This window comes from Octopus sinensis, unplaced genomic scaffold, assembly GCF_006345805.1.
Source record: "Octopus sinensis unplaced genomic scaffold, ASM634580v1 Contig15901, whole genome shotgun sequence".
NCBI lineage: Eukaryota > Metazoa > Mollusca > Cephalopoda > Octopoda > Octopodidae > Octopus > Octopus sinensis.
The window spans coordinates 1-22,500 of NW_021833991.1; the positions used below are offsets into that span (position 1 = coordinate 1).

At 41.6% G+C, this 22,500-nt stretch overlaps 1 protein-coding gene across 2 annotated transcripts in view; it reads right to left on the reverse strand.

Annotated features, from left to right (window-relative positions):
* Positions 1–6,304: 6,304 nt before the first annotated feature.
* Positions 6,305–22,500, reverse strand: part of LOC115230611 (probable bifunctional dTTP/UTP pyrophosphatase/methyltransferase protein) — a 37,317-nt gene continuing 21,121 nt past the window's right edge. For both annotated transcript variants that reach the window (XM_036499733.1, XM_036499732.1), the window contains exon 3: positions 6,305–7,900. In XM_036499733.1, the coding sequence (XP_036355626.1) occupies positions 7,573–7,900 (328 nt within the window). In that variant the 3' untranslated portion in view covers positions 6,305–7,572. The remainder of the gene's footprint in view (positions 7,901–22,500) is intronic.

The following is a 22,500-nucleotide window of genomic DNA, read 5'->3' on the forward strand; positions in this document are numbered from 1 at the left end:
GTGTTTCCGTCCCCGTCACTTAGCGGTTCGGCTAAAGAGACCGATAGAATAAGTACTGGGCTTACAAAGAATAAGTCCCGCGGTCGATTTGCTCGACAAAAGGCGGTGCTCCAGCATGGCCGCAGTCAAATGACTGAAACAAGTAAAAGAGTAAAAGAGAGTATATGACGTCATCATCTCTACGATTCTGATTCCCAGTCCAGCGTTAATAACAGGGATGATGTTGGAACAGAAATTCATCAAGCAGCAGTGAAACTTTATCACAAACAATTTTTATCACCAAAAAAGAATTTATCTTACAGCAATGGACACTCAAGAAAGTATTGATGCATTTTACATTGAAATAAGGTTTTGGATCTTTTCGGTTTGAACGGCAGATTTTAACATAATTTCTAGGTAACTAAAAAGTTTTAAACTTCGTATGCTGATAGAATGTGTTTATAAAACATATTTATAAAACATCTTTTTCTCTTGGCTTTATTGAGAAAATTCTATAGTTTGTAAGATATTTCCTGCTTTTTTTATTGCATTTCGGCAATTTCAACCAATCAATGACCGTCTATTGAGGTAAAAAGCATTCTGTGCCGTATGAATATGTCCCTCGTTTAAGAAACAGATTGGGTTTATTTACATTTGTGAAGAAAAAAAGATACACTTCCCCCCACCCCTAACCCTAATCCTAAAACAGATTGAAATGCAATAGATCGATACTAGGGTCATAATTATGGGTGACAATTTCATATGACACCGCTAGAAAAAACTGCCGTTCAAACCGAAAAGATTCAATGCTTTTAGTTTGATTCGTTTTTTAGAAGCGGGAATTATTCTTTAAGTATAAAATGTAATAACAATGTTGTAGATGTTGACTACACACTGAAATATCAACGGGTACATCTTTGTACATAACATATGCATATGGAACAGGGTAGATAACTCTTAGATTACCAATGCAAAGGGAGACAAGTATGTAGTTCGGTTTGCATTTTTTAATTATTGGCAGGTTCGGCTTCGTGGAAAGAAGTTTTCTTCTCAACTACATTGGTTCCGAGTTCAGTCCCACGACGTGGCACCTTCTACTATAGCGTCAGGTTAACCAAAGCCTTGTGACTGAAGTTGGTAGACGGAAACTGAAAGAAGCCCGTCATATATATTTATGAATACGATGTCTATTTTTATTTTATTTTATTTTATCTAGTTTCAGCTCACGTGCTGTGGCTATGCTGGGGCACCGCCATTTATGTGTGTGTGTTTGTCTTCCCACCATCGCTTAGCAAAGCCTTGGGAGTGGGTTTGGTAGAGGGAAACTGAAAGAAGCCCATCATATATCCATGTTTGTCCCCCAACATCACTTGACAACCGATGCTGGTGTGTTTACGTTCCCGTAACTTAGCGGTTCGGCAAAAGAGACCGATAGAATAAGTACAAGGCTTACAAAGAATAAGTCCTGGGGTCGATTTCTTCGACTAAACCAGTAAAACAATATGATACACACGCACACACACGACGGGCTTCTTTCAGTTTCTGTCTACCAAATCCACTCGCAAGGATTTGCTTAACCTGAGGCTATAGTAGAAGACACTTGCTCAAGGTGCCACGCAGTGGGACTGAACCCGAGATCTATGTGGTTAGGAAGAAAGCTTCTTACCACGCAGCCATGCCTGTTAATTATATAACCTTCACCTTTTGTATCAGTCAAAGGACTGCGACCATGCTGGAGTACCACCAGAACGGGGTCATAGTCGAACAACACGTCCCCAGTACATATTTTAAAGTCTGGTGCTTATTCTATCGAACATTTTGCCGAACCGTTGAGTTACGTGGATGTAAGCAGACCAACACCGGATGTCACCTGATCGATGCATTTAGTCGTTTCGGAAACTGTTTCGAGACGGATGGCAATCTCATTGAATAACCTCTTGTTATGCGTATTTAAGAACGTGTCTAGCACATTCTATTAAAATATGTTGGTTTTTCTGATAAATGTGTTTGTTATCCTGAAATAAAAACTTTGTTCTCAAATAGCTGATGCCCTCTGTGTGTTTGTGATGGGCTTCCGGGCAGTTTCCGTCAACGAATTTTACTCAATGACACTTACATATCCAAACTGTCACGCAGTGAAACTGAACTCGAAACCGCGCGGTTACAAAGCGACCTTCTTAACCACACAGCAACCGGGACCACAGTACTCAGCTTCATGGCTGCCTGGTAGCCCCGTATCTAGATTAAATACCATATTTCTTTTAGCTATAATATCAATAGCTTCTAAGGCGACGGGATTACAGAATCGATAGCGCACCGTGCAAAATGCTTTGCGGTATTTCTTCCGTCTTTATGTTTCGAGTTCAAATTCCGCCGAGGTCGACTTTACCTTTCGTCCTTTCGGTTTCGATTAAATAAGTACCAGTTGAACACTGGGGTCGATGCAATCGACTCATCGTCTTCCCTGAACTTGTTGCCATCGTGCGAGAATTTGACACCCATTATTAATACTTTCTAGCATAAACACAAAGCCTGAAACTTGGGTATTGGGGAAAAAGGGGATACCATTGACCAAGGGACCTTTATGTGTGTATATATATATATATACTCTTCTACTTGTTTCAGTCATTTGACTGCGGCCATGCTGGAGCACCGCCACACCAGCACCAGCTGTCAAGTGATGCTGGGGGGAAAAACACAGACACACAAACATATAGATATATATATATATACATATATACGACGGGCTTCTTTTCAGTTTCCGTCTACCAAATCCACTCACGAAGCTTTGGTCGGCCGAGGCTATAACAGAAGACACTTGCCCAAGGTACCACGCAGAGAGACTGAACCCGGAACCATGTGGTTGGTAAGCAAACTACTTACCACACAGCCACTCCTACGCCTATATATATATATATATATATATATATACTATATATATAGATATATATATATATATTTATATTGTATAGGCCCCAGAAAGGATGAAATGGATATTGCCCTCGGATGGATTTGAACCCGGAACGTAAAGGGCTGGAACAAATATCGCAAGGTTTTTTTTTTTAGTATTTTTATTTTATTTTGACAACGCTGTAATGGTTCAGCCAGACCAAAACCGGAAGGAAATTAATTTCAAATTTTGGCACAAGGCCAGCAATTTAGGGGATGGGAGCTAGTCGATTATATCGACCCCAGTACACAACTCGTACTTATTTTATCGACCCCAAAAGTGGGCCTCGGCAGAATAGGAACTCAGAACGTTAAGATGGACGAAATGCCGCTAACCATTTCGCTCGGCGTCCTAAAGATTCTACGCATTTCTTTTGACTTTACGTTCTGGGTTCAAATTCCACTGAGGCCGACTTCGCCTTTTATCCTTTCGGGGTCGATAAAACAAGCACCAGTCAAGCACTGGGGTCGATGCAATAGACTTACCCCAACCCCCGAAATTGCTGGCCTTGTGCAAAAATTGAAACCAAATTATATTATTCTTTTACTTGATTCAGTCATTTAACTGCGGCAAATCGACCCCAGGACTTATTCTATATAAGCTTAGTACTTATTCTATTAGTCTCTTTTGCCGAACCGCTAACTTACAGGGACGTAAACACACCAGCATCGGTTGTCAAGTGATGTTGGGGAACAAACATATATATATATGATGGGCTTCTTTCAGTTTCAGTCTACCAAATCCACTCACAAGGCTTTGGTCGACCCGGGGCTATAGAAGACACTTGGCCAAGGTGCCACTCAGTGAGATTGAACTTGGAACCATATGATTGGTAAGCAAGCTACTTACCACACAGCCACCTAATATTCTGTAAGCTGGCATAATGGTTAGAGCGTCGAGGTAACCATTACTGCGAGGAAATTTATTTGGCTCTTTACATTCTGAGTTCAAATCCTGCCAAGGTCAACTTTGCCTTTCATCTCTCCGTGGTCGATAAAATAAAGTACCACTGAAGTTCAAGGATCGAATAACCCTTCCCCTCAAAATCGCTCCAGTCCTGTGCCCCAATCAGAAACAATAAATGTCATTCGTTTGTTATATAAATTAAATACGGATTCATCGTTCTTTTTTTAAAATGGTACCGAAGATACAGAACATTCAGTAATTCCATCAGAGTTATCCCCCCCCCCCTAACAATTCGTTCCTTGCTGATCCCATAGATGGAGAAGCGGTGTGGGGGAGAATTAAGCGCTTCAATTTCCTAAGAAACCTATTTGCATAGAATTGTTTTGACTGAATGGCAGGCAGACACACAAACATTCATTGTCCTTTTTTTAATTCACAAATATGCTGTTTGCCTGTAAACTACGATCTGTAATATTAAACCGCTGTACATTTCTTTCTATCTTTCTCTCTCTCTCAAAACCTATATATTTCTTTATTGCTCACAAGGGGTTAAACACAGAGGGGACAAACAAGGACAGACAAAGGGATTTAGTCGATTACATCGACCCCAGTGCGTAACTGGTACTTAATTTATCGACCCCGAAAGAATGAAAGGCAAAGTCGACCTCAGCGGAATTTGAACTCGGAACGTAGCGGTAGACGAAATACGGCTACGCATTTCGCCCGGCGTGCTAACGTTTCTGCCAGCTCGCCGCCTCTCTGAAAACCTATATCGCCACATTCCCATGATTTATGTGTATACACGCGCGTACAACATTCAGATATCATAAATATAACCACATCAAATGAAACCTTTAGAATCGTTTAAGATAAACAAACTGTATTCCCCTTAAGTTCCTTGTAAGTGATCCTAAGGACGAAGGAACGGAGCAGACGAGAATTATGGGCTTCAGTTTCGTATGAAGCATTTCTTTTTCAATGGAATTATGTTAAGATCGAATATAGGCGCAGGAGTGGCTGTGTGGTAAGTAGCTTGTTTACCAACCACATGGTTCTGGGTTCAGTCCCACTGCGTGGCACCTTGGGCAAGTGTCTTCTACTATAACCTCGGGCCGACCAAAGCCTTCTGAGTGGATTTGGTAGACGGAAACTGAAAGAAGCCCGTCGTATATATATATATATATATATATATGCGTGTGTTTGTCCCTCTAGCATCGCTTGACAACTGATGCTGGTGTGTTTATGTCCCCGTCACTTAGCGTTTCGGCAAAAGAGACCGATAGAATAAGTACTGGGCTTACAAAGAATAATAAGTCCCGGGGTCGATTTGCTCGATTAAAGGCGGTGCTCCAGCATGGCCGCAGTCAAATGACTGAAACAAGTAAAAGAGTAAAAGAGTAAGAGTAACAGGCAGCATTTTCAGGAGGGAGAAAAGACCGGAGTGGCTTCCCCTTAGTTTTCTCGTTACTTGACCACTGGCTGGCTTTTACCGAGCAGATAGATTTATGACCAATGCCGTTCCAACCACGACTGCTCCGTAGAACTTTGTAAATGGCACGCCTAGCGAAAAACTACCTTCAATCTTTCCTTTTTTAATAGTGTGGTTCACTTGATGAAGAGTCATATGTCATGCGGCCCGCTTCTCGAAAAAGGTTGCCCGTGCCCGATCTGAAATTAGATTGGGCATAACTACACAACTATGCCCCGCCTGCTTCGTGGACTTTTGGTTCCTCGTAATTTTCTGAAAATGAATAGTGATGAATAAATATTTTTTTAGAAGTACCTTTCAGATGGTGTAGGTTCTGATCGTATTGGGATTTGTCATGGAAACAAAAACTTTCTGATGCATGGAAGAATTTGAATTCAGAATTTCTCCGACAAAAAAAAAAATTTAAAAAAAGGCAGGAGTGGCTGTGTGGTAAGTAGCTTGTTTACCAACCACATGGTTCCAGGTTCAGTCCCACTGCGTGGCACCTTGGGCAAGTGTCTTCTACTATAGCCCCGGACCGACCAAAGCCTTGAGTGGATTTGGTAGATGGAAACTGAAAGAAGCCTGTCGTATATATATATATATATATTAAATTAGAGATAAAACCACTATTAGGCAAATCAAACAGTGAAAAACATAAGCCAATACATAAAATTAATTTAAAAATATAAAAGTTAAAAATTAAAAAATTATTTAAATAATTTAAACCTCTAAATTTTAAATATATATATATGTATGTATATTTTTATTTTTATATTTATATATTATTTTATTTATTAATTTATTTATTTATTAATTTATTAATTTTTTTTTTTATATAAATATCAAAAGTATTAAAAGTTTAATAAAAGATAAAGAGTAAAATATATCCGGGGTCGAGTTGCTCGATTAAAGGCTGTGCTCCAGCATGGCCACAGTCAAATGACTGAAATAAGTAAAAGAGTAAAGAGTAAAAGAGAGAAGAAAATAAAAATCCATCATTGCACAGATATAAGAAATTTTTTTATTATTTTTATGATTTACTTTATTGAGGAAAGAAAGAAAATTCTGGAATATATCCGTCAACAAACCAAACAAACAAATAAATAGTTTAAATGAGGCTCAGAGAGAATGGTAAATCTTGATTCTCTATCTAACTTTCTCTCTCTTTCTCTTCAATTTTCTCGTCTTTTGAAAGGAAAATGTAAAACACCCCCACACATACACACGCACGCAGACGAGTTTGTTTCTTTTTTTATCGGTAGAGAGGTGGAAAAAAGGCAGAACAGGGGAAAAGAAAGAATATCTCCGTTTGTGATTGTTTTTGCAAGATAATCAGATTAGTCATTCATTTTAACCCTTCAGGTGCAAGGAGGAAAGAGAAAGTAAAATATTTAGTTTTACACACAGCAAACATAAACAAAGATATGTTTCTTTTTTGTCCTCCGTTTATAAGAAAAAAATTGTTTAATCATTGAAACCCCGAGTGTGTTTAGCTGCACAAAATATCAAGGGAACAGTGATAGCATCATCAGAACCCTCACATCAAACGATAGCAATGTTGTTGAAGTTATCCAAGGAAAATTACTATAAGTCACCTCTAACAATATTCATATGTAACATGTTAAGCCCCTAACAAATTTTTAACTGATAATATTATGATATTGTGCCTGAAATACATAAGACATACCAAGGTATTTTACGAACTGACTGCATTTGTTATTTGATCTGCAGACTGCTTGGCATAAAATGAAGCTCCTTGTTACGATGTATTATCTTTAGCAGACTATATCATTATACTTATATATACTTTTTACTTACTATATGCATTCAGCTCCCTAATTTTGTTCAGGTATATAAATACGTATGTGTGAGTGAGTGTGAGTGTGTGTGTGTGTGTGTGTGTGTGTGTGTGTGTGTGAGTGTGTGTGCTCACACTTCACTTTAAAATTTGTTTTGCCTGAGACACAATTTTACTTGATGAATAAACAGTCAGGTGAGACATGGAAACCCAGTCAAAATGAATCTTAAACTACATTTGGTCCTAGATTTAGTACTGACTCACACCGTCAATAAATATTCTGTTACTGTTCTGAAACTTGCATTGAAATAATAACCTTAATTTGATACATGTTCATAAGTGTGTATGTAAGCACATGTGTTTGTACACATGTGGGTTTGAATTTATGAATTAATAGCTTTAGAAGAGGCATAGATTTAAGAAGGGGATTAATTTTCTCATGTGGGGTTGCATTGTTAAAAAGCAAACTTAATCTTGTTTAGTCATACAAATATGCAACAGCTCACGACAAAATCGGTGTAATGGAAGCCCTACAACGTTGTAGAAGTCACCGTCCACAGCTTCGATGAAGGAACCAGCCAGCCCCTGGATGCTATACGCCCCGGCTCGTCCATTGAATTCACCAGAGTCCAGATAGCTGTTCATTATTTCGGGGGCCAGGTCTGTCATAAATACTTTGGTAACTTCGTGACATTCAGATACGCATAGCGGTGGTTTGTTGTCTTCCACAAACAGCTTCCCAACTTTCCAGGACGCGGGTGTCACAACTACCAATCCTGTTATTGCCATGTGTGACCTGCGGAGTAGAAATAAAAGTGTGAACATAATATAAAGTTACAAATTTGTTGTAGAAGAGACAAAAAATTTCTAACTATATATATATATATATATAATATATATATATATATAATATTTTTATTATATGTAATTTTCTAGATGGTGTAATTTAATTGTTCATTTTGAATTGATAAAAGGTGTTTTTTTTCTAATATTTTATACATATTCACTTTTACTAATTATATATATATATATATATAATATATATATATATAGTTAATCCAAACAAGAAAGCACAAAAAAACACAACGCGAGGATGTGGAACAAATATAGTATTATTGGACGCTCAGGAAAGAAGGAGGGTTTAACGTTTTGAGTGGAGCTCTTCGTCGGAAACATAGGAGAAGGAAAGATCCAGAGAAGGGAAGACAGAGGAAAAAAAATCGCCAACGGTACACACGCGGTCACATTATATATATATATTATATTGTGAAATTTGATTTAGTATTTCTAAATTGAATTTTTTCCCTGTAAGTTAGGATTAATATTCCCTCAAATAATTATTATATATATATATATATATGGTAAAGTAAAGATGCCCTTCAGGCATAAATGACCATGGGATTGCACCTAGAAAGTTCCCTTCCAAGGCATGAGTCCAGGCAAGGTTTTTTTTTTATGGAAGACCAGCAGATGCCCTTGCATACCAGCCTCCTCTCTCCACGCTACCAACATCATTCAAGGGAAAGGCAAAGGGGCCAATACAGCTTGGCACCAGTGACATTGCAACTCATTTCTACAGCTGAGTGAACTGGAGCAATGCAAAATAAAGTATCTTGCTCAAGAACACAACACGCAGCCCAGTCCAGGAACTGAACTCACTACCTCATGATTCTACAGCTGGATGCCCTTCCTAATGCTAACCACTTTACTGAGTGTGCTGGATGCTTTCTACATGTTTGTAAATAAGCATCACCACCACCACCACCACCACCACCACCACCACCAACCACCAACCACCATCACCAACCATCACCAACACCACCACCACCACCAACCACCACCACCACCAACATCATCATACAAGTGAGGTTGTTTGTTTCCAGTCACCTATGTAAAACGGATGTTAAACGATGATGATGATGATGTGTTTGTGTGTTTGTGTGTGAGTGTGTGCTTAGCCCTGCTCTAAGCACTCCACAGACACGTGTACCCTTAACGTAGTTCTGAGGGGAGAATCAGCGTCACTCAGAGTGTGACAAGGCTGGCCCTTCGAAATACAGGTACAACAGAAAACATGTCTAAGCATGGGGAAATATTACCTTGTTTGGAAACAGGTGAGGGTTGACCACAGGAAGGACACCTAACAATAGAAAAGCTACCCCAACAACTTCCACTTAAGCCATGCAAACCTGGCCAAAGGGTTATTACAGGTATCACAACTACAATAAATATCAAATGGAAATTATAGTTGTGATACCTATGCCGGTAGATGGTAAAAAGCACCATCCGAACGTGGCTGATGCCAGTGCCGCCTTGACTGGCTTCTGTGCCAGTGGCACATAAAAAGCATCAACTGATCGTGGCCATTGCCAGCCTCCCCTGGCACCTGTGCCAGAGGCACGTAAAAAGCACCCACTACACTCACAGAGTGGTTGGCGTTAGGAAGGGCATCCAGCTGTAGACACACTGCCAAATCAGCCTGGGCCTGGCGCAGCCTCCTGGCTTCCCAGACCCCGGTCGAACCGTCCAACCCGTGCTAGCACGGAAAACGGACGTTAAACGATGATGATGATGATGATGATGTGTTTGTGTGTGTGTGTTTAGCCCTGCTCTAAGCACTCCACAGACATGTGTACCCTTAACGTAGTTCTCGGGGAGATTCAGCGTGACACAGAGTGTGACAAGGCTGGCCCTTTGAAATACAGGTACAACAGAAACAGGAAGAAAGAGTGAGAGAAAGTTGTGGTGAAAGAGTACAGCAGGGTTTGCCACCACCCCATGTTGAAGCCTCGAGGAGCTTTAGGACTTTCTGCTCCAATAAACACTCACAACACCCGGTCTGGGAATTGAAACTGCAATCCTATAACCACGAGTCCGTTGCCCTAACCACTGGGTCATTGCGCCTCCACAGGTCGAAAGACACACAGATAGTGTAATAAAGAAACAGACAGGTAGACAAACACAGTGATGAATGTGAGAGAATAATCTTTATATATAAAAGTGAGGTTGTGTGGTGTCTGTCTCCTACGATTTAGATTCCTAACTACTCCCACATTTTGCGGTGCAGTGTAACCAAAACCGGGTATCTTATAGTCGTGATTCATATCGAGCCCTTCTGGTTATTAGCGAGCGTCTACGATGAGTCTACGATTAAAAAAAAAATTTACCATCAATTTTTCCCATTTTTAATGCATTTTTGGCATATATAAGGGAAGTAACTCTCTAAAAATTTATCAAATCTCAGAACGTAAAAAGCTACAGTAATCCCCCCCCCCTTGTGGTTAGCCATATTGAGATGGCTATTATACTTTACATCTCTAAAAATACTTATATAGTTATTTCCCTTACAAACCCGAGCAACGCCGGGCGATACTGCTAGTGAACAATATGAAAAAAACTGTAATTAGATAACGTCTTGCCTCTTAAGTTGGTTGTCACTTTGATATTTTTCTTATCTTTCTCACATGCCATTTAGCCACAGAGACACAAATATATACATGTGTGTGTGTGTGTGTGTATATGCACATACATGCATGGATATATGCTGAGATACATGCACAGGCAGCCAGACAGAGAAGCAACACAGAATGAGGGCAAGAGGTTTAGATAAGCCATCACGGGCCTGTTACATGTGCAGCAATGTTATTGCAGAGGCCAGGGAAGGATGTGGGGTGATAACAGGAAGAACTTAATCCTCATCACACACACACACACACAACACATGTCGTCAACCAGGAGAATTCATCTACGAAGCAATTGCCCCAGCTCCCCTTCAGGGTTGGCGAAAGCGATGTGGTCAACAATGAAAAACCTGGCTGATGACGGTCAGGGCTGATCTGGAACCCAACCTACGAAGCAATTGCCCCAGCTCCCCTTCAGAGTTGGCAAAAGCGATGTGGTGGACAACGAAAAACCTGGCTGATGACGGTCAGGGCTGATCTGGAACCCAACCTACGAAGCAATTGCCCCAGCTCCCCTTCAGAGTTGGCAAAAGCGATGTGGTGGACAACGAAAAACCTGGCTGATGACGGTCAGGGCTGATCTGGAACCCAACCTACGAAGCAATTGCCCCAGCTCCCCTTCAGGGTTGGCGAAAGCGATGTGGTCGACAACGAAAAACCTGGCTGATGACAGTCAGGGCTGATCTGGAACCTAACCTACGAAGCAATTGCCCCAGCTCCCCTTCAGGGTTGGCGAAAGCGATGTGGTCGACAATGAAAAACCTGGCTGATGACAGTCAGGGCTGATCTGGAACCCAACCTACGAAGCAATTGCCCCAGCTCCCCTTCAGGGTTGGCGAAAACGATGTGGTCGACAATGAAAAACCTGGCGGATGACAGTCAGAGCTGATCTGGAACCCAACCTAGGCCCCCATATCTACAGCGTTGGCCCTGGAATAAGGAGTGGTTGGAGATCACGAGGTCGTTAGCCTCAAATTGCCAGGCCTGGTCGGCGTTTGTGAGAGATGCAGCATTGAGGATGAATGAACCCAGCTCAACCCACCCCAGGTGAATGCAGTCTCAAGACAAGACAAGACACTACACCCACATCACACTCTACACACATTACACACACACAGGCATTCATTCATTGACATTACAAATGAGTAAATAGAAGAGGGCAGAGAGATATGGTGGTGATTAGTGTTGTTGTTGAGTAGGCCTATGATCAAAATTTATCCCACATATGACCATCCTGTCTGCTTTGTTTTACAGATAAAGGTGTGGCTGTACTTCTCAACCACATAGTCTGGGGTTCAGTCCCATGGTGTGCCACCGTGGGCAGGTGTCTTCTACTACTCTACTATAGCTTCAGCGCTTTTCGGGTGACGTGCCACCAAAACTTTAACAACATACGACAATTCTGTGAAAGGACAAAAATTACAGAATGCTTGATTTGAGGGAATTTAGAAAAAGGTGAGTGTGTTTTTTTAGGCCAGCAACCAATCAAATCCTGTTATTTCACATGCAAAAACGATTCAGTCTTTTCTTAACATTGTGCAGTAGTTGTTAATGAGTCTCACTCTCTCATCATCATCATCGTTTAACGTCCGTTTTCCGTGCTAGCATGGGTTGGACGGTTCGACTGGGGTCTGGGAAGCCAGGAGGCTGCACCAGGCTCCAGTCTGATCTGGCAGTGTTTCTACAGCTGGATGCCCTTCCTAACGCCAACCACTCTGTGAGTGTAGTGGGTGCTTTTTACGTGCCACCGGCACCCAGTTTAAATGCTAAGGGGTTTATATCAGACATATCAGGCCTTGATATTCCTTCTGTTTTATGTTCAAACTGACCAGATCTGGTCTTTCACACCTACCCCACACTGTTGCCCTAAAACTAAACAATCATATCATTGAAATCCCGAAGCTACAAAATAATGCAGGATTAATTCAAAGCAATGGGAACAAATAAGCACTGCACTTATTCTTTTCTGTTATTTGTTTCAGCTGTTTGACTGCGGCCATGCTGGAGCACCACCTTGAAGGATTTTATTCAAACAAATCAACCCCAGGATTTTTTTAAAGCCTAGTACCTATTCTATTAGTGTCTTTTACCAGACCACTAAATTACAGGGACGTAAATACACCGATACCAGTGGTGAGACAAGGACACACACACACACGTACATACATACACACAAACATATATATATATATATATATAAAGGGAAAGTTTACGAAAAAAACAAAAGACGAAGACAGGTGGAGTACAAACAAACAAATGTATTAGTATAGCACTCAGGAATAGAAAAAGTCTTTTATGTTTTGAGCCTATGCTCTTCGACAGAATTATACACAGAAAGAAACAAGGAGAGAAAAAAATGCATGTAGTAGCTAACGATCTATATATATATACGATGAGCTTCTTTCAGTTTCCATCTACCAAATCCTCTCACAAGGCTTTGGTTGGCCTGAGGCTATAGTAGTAGTAATAGAAGACACTTGTCCAAGGTGCCACACAGTGGGACTGAACCCAGAGCCATGTGGTTGGGAAGCAAGCTTCTTACCACAGCCATACTTGCACCTATTTGACAGAGTAATCTGAATGCTAAAGGGTTATTGCATGATTTATCCACACCCATACACTCATCCTGAGCTTCCCTCAGTTTCCATCTACCAGATTTACTCACAACGCTTGGGGCTATAGTAAAAGACACTTACCCAAGATGCCACAAAGTGGAACTAAACCCAAAACACGATGGGTGTGTGTGTGCGTGTTTACACTCATATCTTTTATTTTTTTCCCCTTATTTCAGCCCTTGGGGTACCACTCTGAAATGTTCAGTTGAACAACCCTAGCACCCATTTTGTTAAGTCAGGTAGATATAGGCAGAGGATTGGCTGTGTGGTAAGTAGCTTGTTTACCAACCACATGGGTCCAGGTTCAGTCCCACTGTGTGGCACCTTAGGCAAGTGTCTTCTACTATAGCCTCGGGCCGACCAAAGCCTTGTGAGTGGATATGGTAGACGGAAACTGAAAGAAGCCCGTCGTATATATGTGTATATATATATATATATATATGCGTGTGTGTGTTTGTGTGTCTGTGTTTGTCCCCCACTAGCATTGCTTGACAACCGATGCTGGTGTGTTTACGTCCCTGTTACTTAGCGGTTCGGCAAAAGAGACCGATAGAATAAGTACTGGGCTTACAAAAGAATAAGTCCCAGGGTCGATTTGCTCGATTAAAGGCGGTGCGCCAGCATGGCCGCAGTCAAATGACTAAAACAAGTAAGAGAGTAAAGAGTATTCTCTCAAAACAGTCACACTCACACACATATTATGATGTGTATGGGACGTAGAAGTGAGTTGGTTCAATTTAGTACCATTGTACAAGAATGTACAAACGGATGTGTATTTCTAAGCGAGTGTAAGAGACAGAAGCCATCCAATCATATGATCATCTGTTAATTAATTTGGCCTTTCATTAAAAAAGACACAAGACTAATGAGCTTTTAATTGAAAAAAAAAACTCACTTAGGTTTTAATTAAACAAAAGGAAGCATTCAGTCAATGATGAAGCGCCATGATGTCACTGCATGTGGTTATATGAGTAAGAAGCTTGCTTTCCATCCATGAGGTCTGGGGTTCAATCCTGCTGGGCAGCACTTTGAAGGGGCTTTGAAGCCAGGTAATATTTCCCCGTGACTGGACAGGTTTTCACAGAAGACAAGGAACGTATAATTATTTCTATACTACCCACAAGAGGCTAAACAAGGACAGACAAACGGATTAAGTTGATTAGATTGACCCCAGTGCGTAACTGGTACTTGTTTAATCGACCCCAAAAGGATGAAAGGCAAAGTCGACCTCGGCGGAATCTTGAACTCAGAACGTAACGGCAGACGAAATACCTATTTCTTTACTACTCACAAGGGGCTAAACACAGAGGGTACAAACAAGGACAGACAAACGGATTAAGTCGATTATATCGACCCCAGTGCGTAACTGGTACTTGTTTAATCGACCCCGAAAGGATGAAAGGCAAAGTCGACCTCGGCGGAATTTGAACTCAGAACGTAGCGGCAGACGGAATACCTATTTCTTTACTACCCACAAGGGGCTAAACACAGAAGGGACAAACAAGGACAGACAGATGGATTAAGTCGATTATATCGACCCCAGTGCGTAACTGGTACTTGTTTAATCGACCCCGAAAGGATGAAAGGCAAAGTCGACCTCAGCGGAATTTGAACTCAGAACGTAACGGCAGATGAAATACCTATTTCTTTACTACCCACAAGGGGCTAAACACAGAAGGGACAAACAAGGACAGACAGATGGATTAAGTCGATTATATCGACCCCAGTGCGTAACTGGTACTTGTTTAATCGACCCTGAAAGGATGAAAGGCAAAGTCGATCTCGGCGGAATTTGAACTCAGAACATAGCGGCAGACGAAATACCGCAAAGCATTTCGCCCGGCGTGCTAACGATTCTGCCAGCTCGCCATCTAAGAACATATAATAGCACTTAAAAACGGTGGCACTTAACACTGCCACAATTTCAAGATAAAGAGGCACACACACACACGTGTGTATGATTTTGTTTAGGCATAGGGATACTATTTCAAAGATGACAGCATAATTTTTTACACTTTGCCATTTCTTGAATTATAAATAAAGGATGGACTCGCCAGTCAAACACGACATATAAGTGTTCAATTCTTGCCGAATAATCTGCCAGACATGATCTTGGAGAATACTGGAAATGTATATACAACTGCTTGTATGAGAGTGACAATCATTCATTTTCACAACCATCACACAATATCAAGACCAGGACACACACACACACACATGATCTTCTTTTAGTTTTCATCTACCAAACCCACTCACAAGGCTTTGGTCGTCCCGAGGCTATAGTAAAATAATGTCGCCCAAGATGCCACACAGTAGGACTGAACCTAGAACCATGTGGTTGGGAAACTAATTTCTTACCAACAAAACCACAACCTACTCATCATCATCATCGTTTAACGTCCGCTTTCCATGCTAGCATGGGTTGGACGGTTCAACTGGGGTCTGGCAAGCCTGAAGGCTACACCAGGCCAGTCAGATCTGGCAGTGTTTCTACAGCTGGATGCCCTTCCTAACGCCAACCACTCCGAGAGTGTAGTGGGTGATTTTATGTGCCACCGACACAGGTGCCAGACGAGGCTGGCAGACGGCCACGCTCGGATGGTGTTTTTTTATGTGCCACCGACACAGGTGCCAGACGAGGCTGGCAGACGGCCACGCTCGGATGGTGTTTTTTTATGTGCCACCGACACAGGTGCCAGACGAGGCTGGCAGACGGCCATGCTCGGATATGGTGTCCACGCTCGGATATGGTGACCTAAACATTATATGTATTATTGACCCAGGAAAAGGACTGGACTGCAAAGTGGCCCATGGTTGGATTTGAACTCAGAATCTAAAGCAACACAACTAAATAAGAAGCACTCTAGCAGTTTGGTCCTGAGGGCCTCACAGAGGCAATGATGAAAGACTGAGACCTCTGGAGGTATGCTGTGACTGAAAAGACCTGCAAAATAAAGTGAGATCACAGCCGTAGCCTACACCAGTGTCGCATTAACCAGCCGACTTAAAAAAGTACCTCTGGATCGTAGAGCAACATGTCGTGCTTGAGGAGACCTACTGAGTCAAGGACATCAAAATCAAATCAAACCACAATCAAATGGAAGTTGTAGTTGTGGTCCCTGTGTCAGTGGCACGTAAAAAGGACCATGTGAAAAGCACCATCCAAACGTGGCCAATGCCAGCCCCCTCACCCCGACTGGCTCCTGTGCTGGTGGCATTTAAAAGTACCATCAGAACGTGGCCGATGCCAGCCCCCTCACCCCGACTGGCATGTAAAAAGCACCATCTGAACATGGTCAATGCCGGCCCCCTCACCCCGACTGGGACCTAAAAAGCACCATCCAAACGTGGCCAATGCCGGCCCCCCCCCACCCTGACTGGCTCCTGTGCCGATGGCATGTAAAAAGTACCATCTGAACGTGGCCAATGCCAGCGTCGCCTTGACTGGCTCCTATGCCGATGGCATGTAAAAAGTACCATCTGAACATGGCTAATGTCAGACCCCTCACCCTGACTGGCTCCTGTGCCAATGGCATGTAAAAAGTACCATCTGAACGTGGCCGACGCCAGCGCCACCTTGACTGGCTCCTGTGCCGATGAAATGTAAAAAGTACCATTTGAATGTGGTCGATGCCAGCCCTCTCTGGCCCCTGTACCAGTGGCACATGAAAAGCACTGACCGCACTCTCAGAGTGGTTGGCATTAGGAAGGGCATCCGGCTGTAGAAACACTGCCAGATCAGATTGGAGCCTGGTGCAACCTCCTGGCTTCCCAGACCCCGGTCAAACCATCCAACCTATGCCAGCATGGAAAACGGATGTTAAACGATGATGATGATGATGAAAAAGAATTAATTGAGAAGAAGTAATTAGTGTAAGAAATGTAATTAACTAGACAATGGATAATATGTGGCTGTCTGCATTTCGGTAGTCAGGATTCTTTGAGTGAGAGGAATTGTGTTACCGAACTGAAATGTAATCTGACAATAACAATCAGCCGTACGGACTGTGCGGGAATCAGGACTACCAACACATTCATCTATGAATGAGCGTTCACGTGTGTGAGCAAATTTGATTATCATGAGCTTCTCTGTGTGTGTGTGTGTGTGTGTGTGTAAGTACACACACACAAGCCCATGATGTGTCTCATCCGTGTGTGCTGCTGCTGTCTAAAAGCAATATCTTTTATGAATATCTAAAGAAAGAAAGAACACACCATCTAATATTATTAGCTAAATATCAAGATGGATGTGTGGCATACACACACATATATATATATATATATATATTATGTATATATATATATATATATATATATGTATATATATATATTTATATGTATATATATATATTTATATATACAGGTGTGTATGCATGTTTACATATATATATTTATATATACAGGTGTGTATGCATGTTTACATATATATATTTATATATATACAGGCATGTATGTATGCACGTTTATATGTATTTATATATACAGGTATGTATGCATGTTTACATATATATATATATTTATATATATATACAGGTATGTATGCACGTTTATATATATATATTTATATATACAGGTATGAATGCATGTTTACATCTATATATACATTTATATATATACAGGCATGTATGCATGCATGTTTATATACAGGTATGTATGCATGTTTACATATATATTTATATATACAGGTATGTATGCATTCACATACAGGTATGTATGCATAAATATATATGTGAGTGAGTGTGTGTGTGTGTACATACATACACACACATACATGTACATACAATCATTCATCTTAGGCACAAAAACACACACCTTTTTTTCTCCTCACAGAAGTAAAGAGGACGGAAAACATTAAAAATAATAAGACACATATACATACATACATATATACATATATATATATATATATATATATATATATATATATATATATATATATTCCAAGAAATCAATAAAAGAATCGTTGTTCGATGATGGTGATGATGATGATGAAAGAAAGAACAAAAGAAACAAAGAAGAAGAAAGAGAAAGAGAAAGCCAGATAATAAAGTGCTAGGAGCATCAACAGCAGCCACCACCACCACCACAAACATCATCATCATCATCATCATCACTACCATCTTCACCACCAACAACAACAACAACACAATTACAACCACCATCACCAGAAGGGCGACAATAATTTACCACCACCACCACCACAACTACTACTACAATAACAACAATCATCACTACAATTGTCTTCATACCACCACCACCACCATCACTAGCACTACCACCACCTCCACAGCAACAACCAGCACTACCACCACCTCCACAGCAACAACCACCACCACCATCATCAACACTACCACCACCACTAGCATCATAACCACCACCACCACCACCACACTACCACCGCAACAACCACCACCACAACCACCTCCACGGCAACCACCACCACCACCACCACTCAACATCTGCACCATCACAAGAATCATATTCAGCACCGCCACCACCACTACCACCACCACCAGCCCCATCTGCCGCTGCCACCACCACCTCTCCACCCCCTCTCTTAATAACATCAAAAACCGATTTATCAGAAATGTAATTGGATTGATTAAACCCGAGGTAGCAGTATGAAATGTAGTATCAGAGCAACAGGTGTGGGTAGCAGTATAGAGTGGTAGAGGGTAACACTGAGCAGTAGCTGAGTGTTAGTGCAGCATGTGGTGAAGGGAGTGGTCCTGAGGTGAGAGTGGGGTGATAATAAATACTAGAACACCAGCACCACCACCACCACCACCACCACCACAATGCAGTGATTTGCTCGAGGGCCTTATAGTGCACCTGAGGTGGGCCTGGGGTTGACGTTGGCAGTCAATGAACCCTGAAATATAAGGAGACGGAAGAAAATAACACAGGACATTTTTTGCCTCAAACTCCAACAATTTTGCCAGGTCACAGCAGTTTCTAATAATAATAATATAATAATAATAATAATAATAATAAATTCTTTTTGTTGGCCACAACGTCTGACACACATTATTACAAAACAAAAACGGACAAAACAGGACAAAATGTTACAAAGCGTCTTATCCATTTGTAAAAATCCGTGTAACAATCAAATAATATAACAACGAAAAACTCCCAATAGTGGGAGGCGTTACGAAAAGTTCCTGGTGGAAAAACCCATAAAAGCTAACGGGAGCCTGGTCAAAAGGTGGGTAGAGAGCCCCTTTCTCCTTTTATAAAACCTTTTTCAATCACAGGCGAAACCTGAGAATTGGTCCATTTACATTGGCCATTCTCGCACAATTCACCCACCTTTCAGAAAACTTGCTATCAGACAGCACTCTCCTCTCTAACCTCATCTTCCTTTTCAAGTGAAATTTGAAAAAGTTGATGAGGCCTTGACCAAAGAGGAAAGTGTCTGACTTTAGCCCTTTCAAACGGGTCCACCATACAACCTCTTTCGCCACAGCCAAATAATAATAATAATAATGCCCTGGGAATGATAGCAAAAGGGGCTGATTGCTACCTAACTCAGATACCAGGAAACCCAAAAATGGCAGAAATTCAAAAGATAGTGCTCATGGGAACTGCTCATATCCTACGCAAAATACTCTCTATGTAATCCCAAGGTTTAAAACAAACTTTTTCTTTACTTTTTTTTTTTCAAATTTATTTATTAGATATTCACTAGTACAACACTAAATACAAAACCAAATATATGCCACACAAGGCATAACAACAACGCGAACTTCCAACCTGTTGTCTCTTGAGGTCTCTGGGTGAGACTTGGAGCCAACTTGTACAAATATAAAGCATAAGTCAAACATAGAATATTAATAATAATAATAACAACAACGGCTTCAAATTTTGCCACAAGGGCAGCTATTTTGGGGGAGAGAATGAGTTGATTACATAGACCCCAATGCCTCACTGGTACTTATTTTATCAGCCCCGAAAGGATCTTTTCTACTCTAGGCACAAGGCCCGAAAAGTTTTGGGGAGGCGGAGGCCAGTCGATTAGACTGACCACAGTATGCAACTGGTACTAAATTTATCGGCCCCAAAATAATGGAAGGCAAAGTGGACCTCAGTGGAATTTGAACAGATGAAATGCCGCTAAGCCTGTCGTGTGTGTGTGTGTGTGTGTGTGCATATGTGCATGTATGTATCTGTGTTTGTCCACCACTGATTGACAACTGGAGTTGGTGTACCTTATTTACATTTGACGGATATTTGTCCTCATCTTCTTTGTTGTTAACACAACATTTCGGCTGGTATACCCTGCAGCCTTCATCAGGTGTCTTGAGGAAATTTCGAACCTGGGTTCTCGTTCCTAAGGTAATTTTCAATGTTATCACTGCTTGGAATCGAAATCAGAATCTTGGGGTTAGTAGCACACGCTCTTAACCACTACATCATATGCCAGTGGTATATAATAATAACAACATTGAAATATACCTTAGGAATGAGAACCCAGGTTCGAACTTTCCCCAAGACACCTGATGTAGGCTGGAGGGTTAACAAACAAGATGAGGGCAGATATCCATCAAATGTAAATAATGTACATAATTTCTCATCTCTTAAATATAGAATTGGAGTTGGCGTGTTTACACCACCGTGACTTAGCAGTTGGGCAAAGAGTTCGATAAAGTAAGTATCAAGCTTTAAAAAAAATTACAAAGTGCTGGGGTCAATTCATTTGACAAAAATTCTCAAAGGTAGTGCCCCAGCATGGCCACAATCAAATGACTGAAACAAGTAAAAGAACAATAATATTGCTTACGACCCCTTCATGTCTCTTAATGCCCCCCTGGGGCATGGCATGTATCCCCTAGGAAAACATCACTTTTTTTCTTTTTTCTTATTCTTTTACTACCATCAATCATTGGCATTGATGATTACATCAGGCCCCACCCCAGTTCTGGCCCCAGCCCCAGGGCTTATTCTATCGATATTGGAAGGATTAAGGGCAAAGTTTATCCCAGTGACCCGTATCAGCTTAACCAACTTGTTGCTATTCCCAGCCACCAATGATCATACAATTAATTAATTAATTAATTAATAACAGAAACGAGAATGAAGATTCTGATATGATGATACTAATGACATGATATTGATGATGATGATGATGATGATGGTGATGATGGTGATGGTGATGATGATGATGATGATGATGATGACGGCAACAACAATGTTATGATGATGATGATAATGACATGATGCTGATGATGCTAATGATAATGATGATGATGATAATGTTATGATGAAGAAGGCAACAACAATGTTATGATGATGATGATAATGACAACGATGATGATGATACTGATGGTGATGATGACTATCTTCATGATGAAGATCATCATCATCATCATCATCATTTAACATCCGCTTTCCATTCTAGCATGGGTTGGACGATTTGACTGAGGTCTGGCGAACCGGATGGCTGCACCAGGCTCCAATCTTGATCTGGCAGAATTTCTACAGCTTGATGCCCTTCCTAACGCCAACCACTCCGTGAGTGTAGTGGGTGCTTTTACGTGCCACCGGCACGAGGGCCAGTCAAGCCGTACTGGCAACGGCCACGCTCAAACGGTGTTCTTTACATGCCACCTGCACAGGAGCCAGTCCAGCGGCACTGGCAACGACTTCACTCAAACGGTTTTTTTCACGTGCCACCGGCACAAGTGACAGTAGGGCGACGCTGGTAACGATCCGCTCGAATGGTGATTTTTACATGCCACCGGCACAGAAGCCAGTTTGCTGCTCTGGCAACCATCACGCTCGGATGGTGCTCTTAGCGCGCCACTAGCACGGATGTCAGTCATGGAATTTGATTTTGATTTCGATTTCACTTGCCTCAACAGGTCTTCGCAAACAGAGTCTAGTGTCCAATGAAAGAAAGGAAAGGAGAGGAAAGATGATGGTGATGATGATGATGATGTTATGACGAAGACAATGACGATGATGATGAGGATGAGGAGGAGAAGGGGGTAAAGGAAATTTCCAATTCTTTGACTTCCATTTCCTCCTTAAGCTCCCCCACCACCAATACCACCACTGCCACCACCAATACCACTACCACCAATACCACCACCGCCACCACCAATACCACTACCACCAATACCACCACCGCCACCACCAATACCACCACCACTATCACCAATACCACCACTACCACCAATACCACCACCAATACCACCACCACCACAACCACCACCACCAATACCACCACTACCACCACCATCAATACCACCACCACTACCACTACCACCACCACCACTACCACCACCACCACCAAACACTCCATGCATTGAGGATGCACT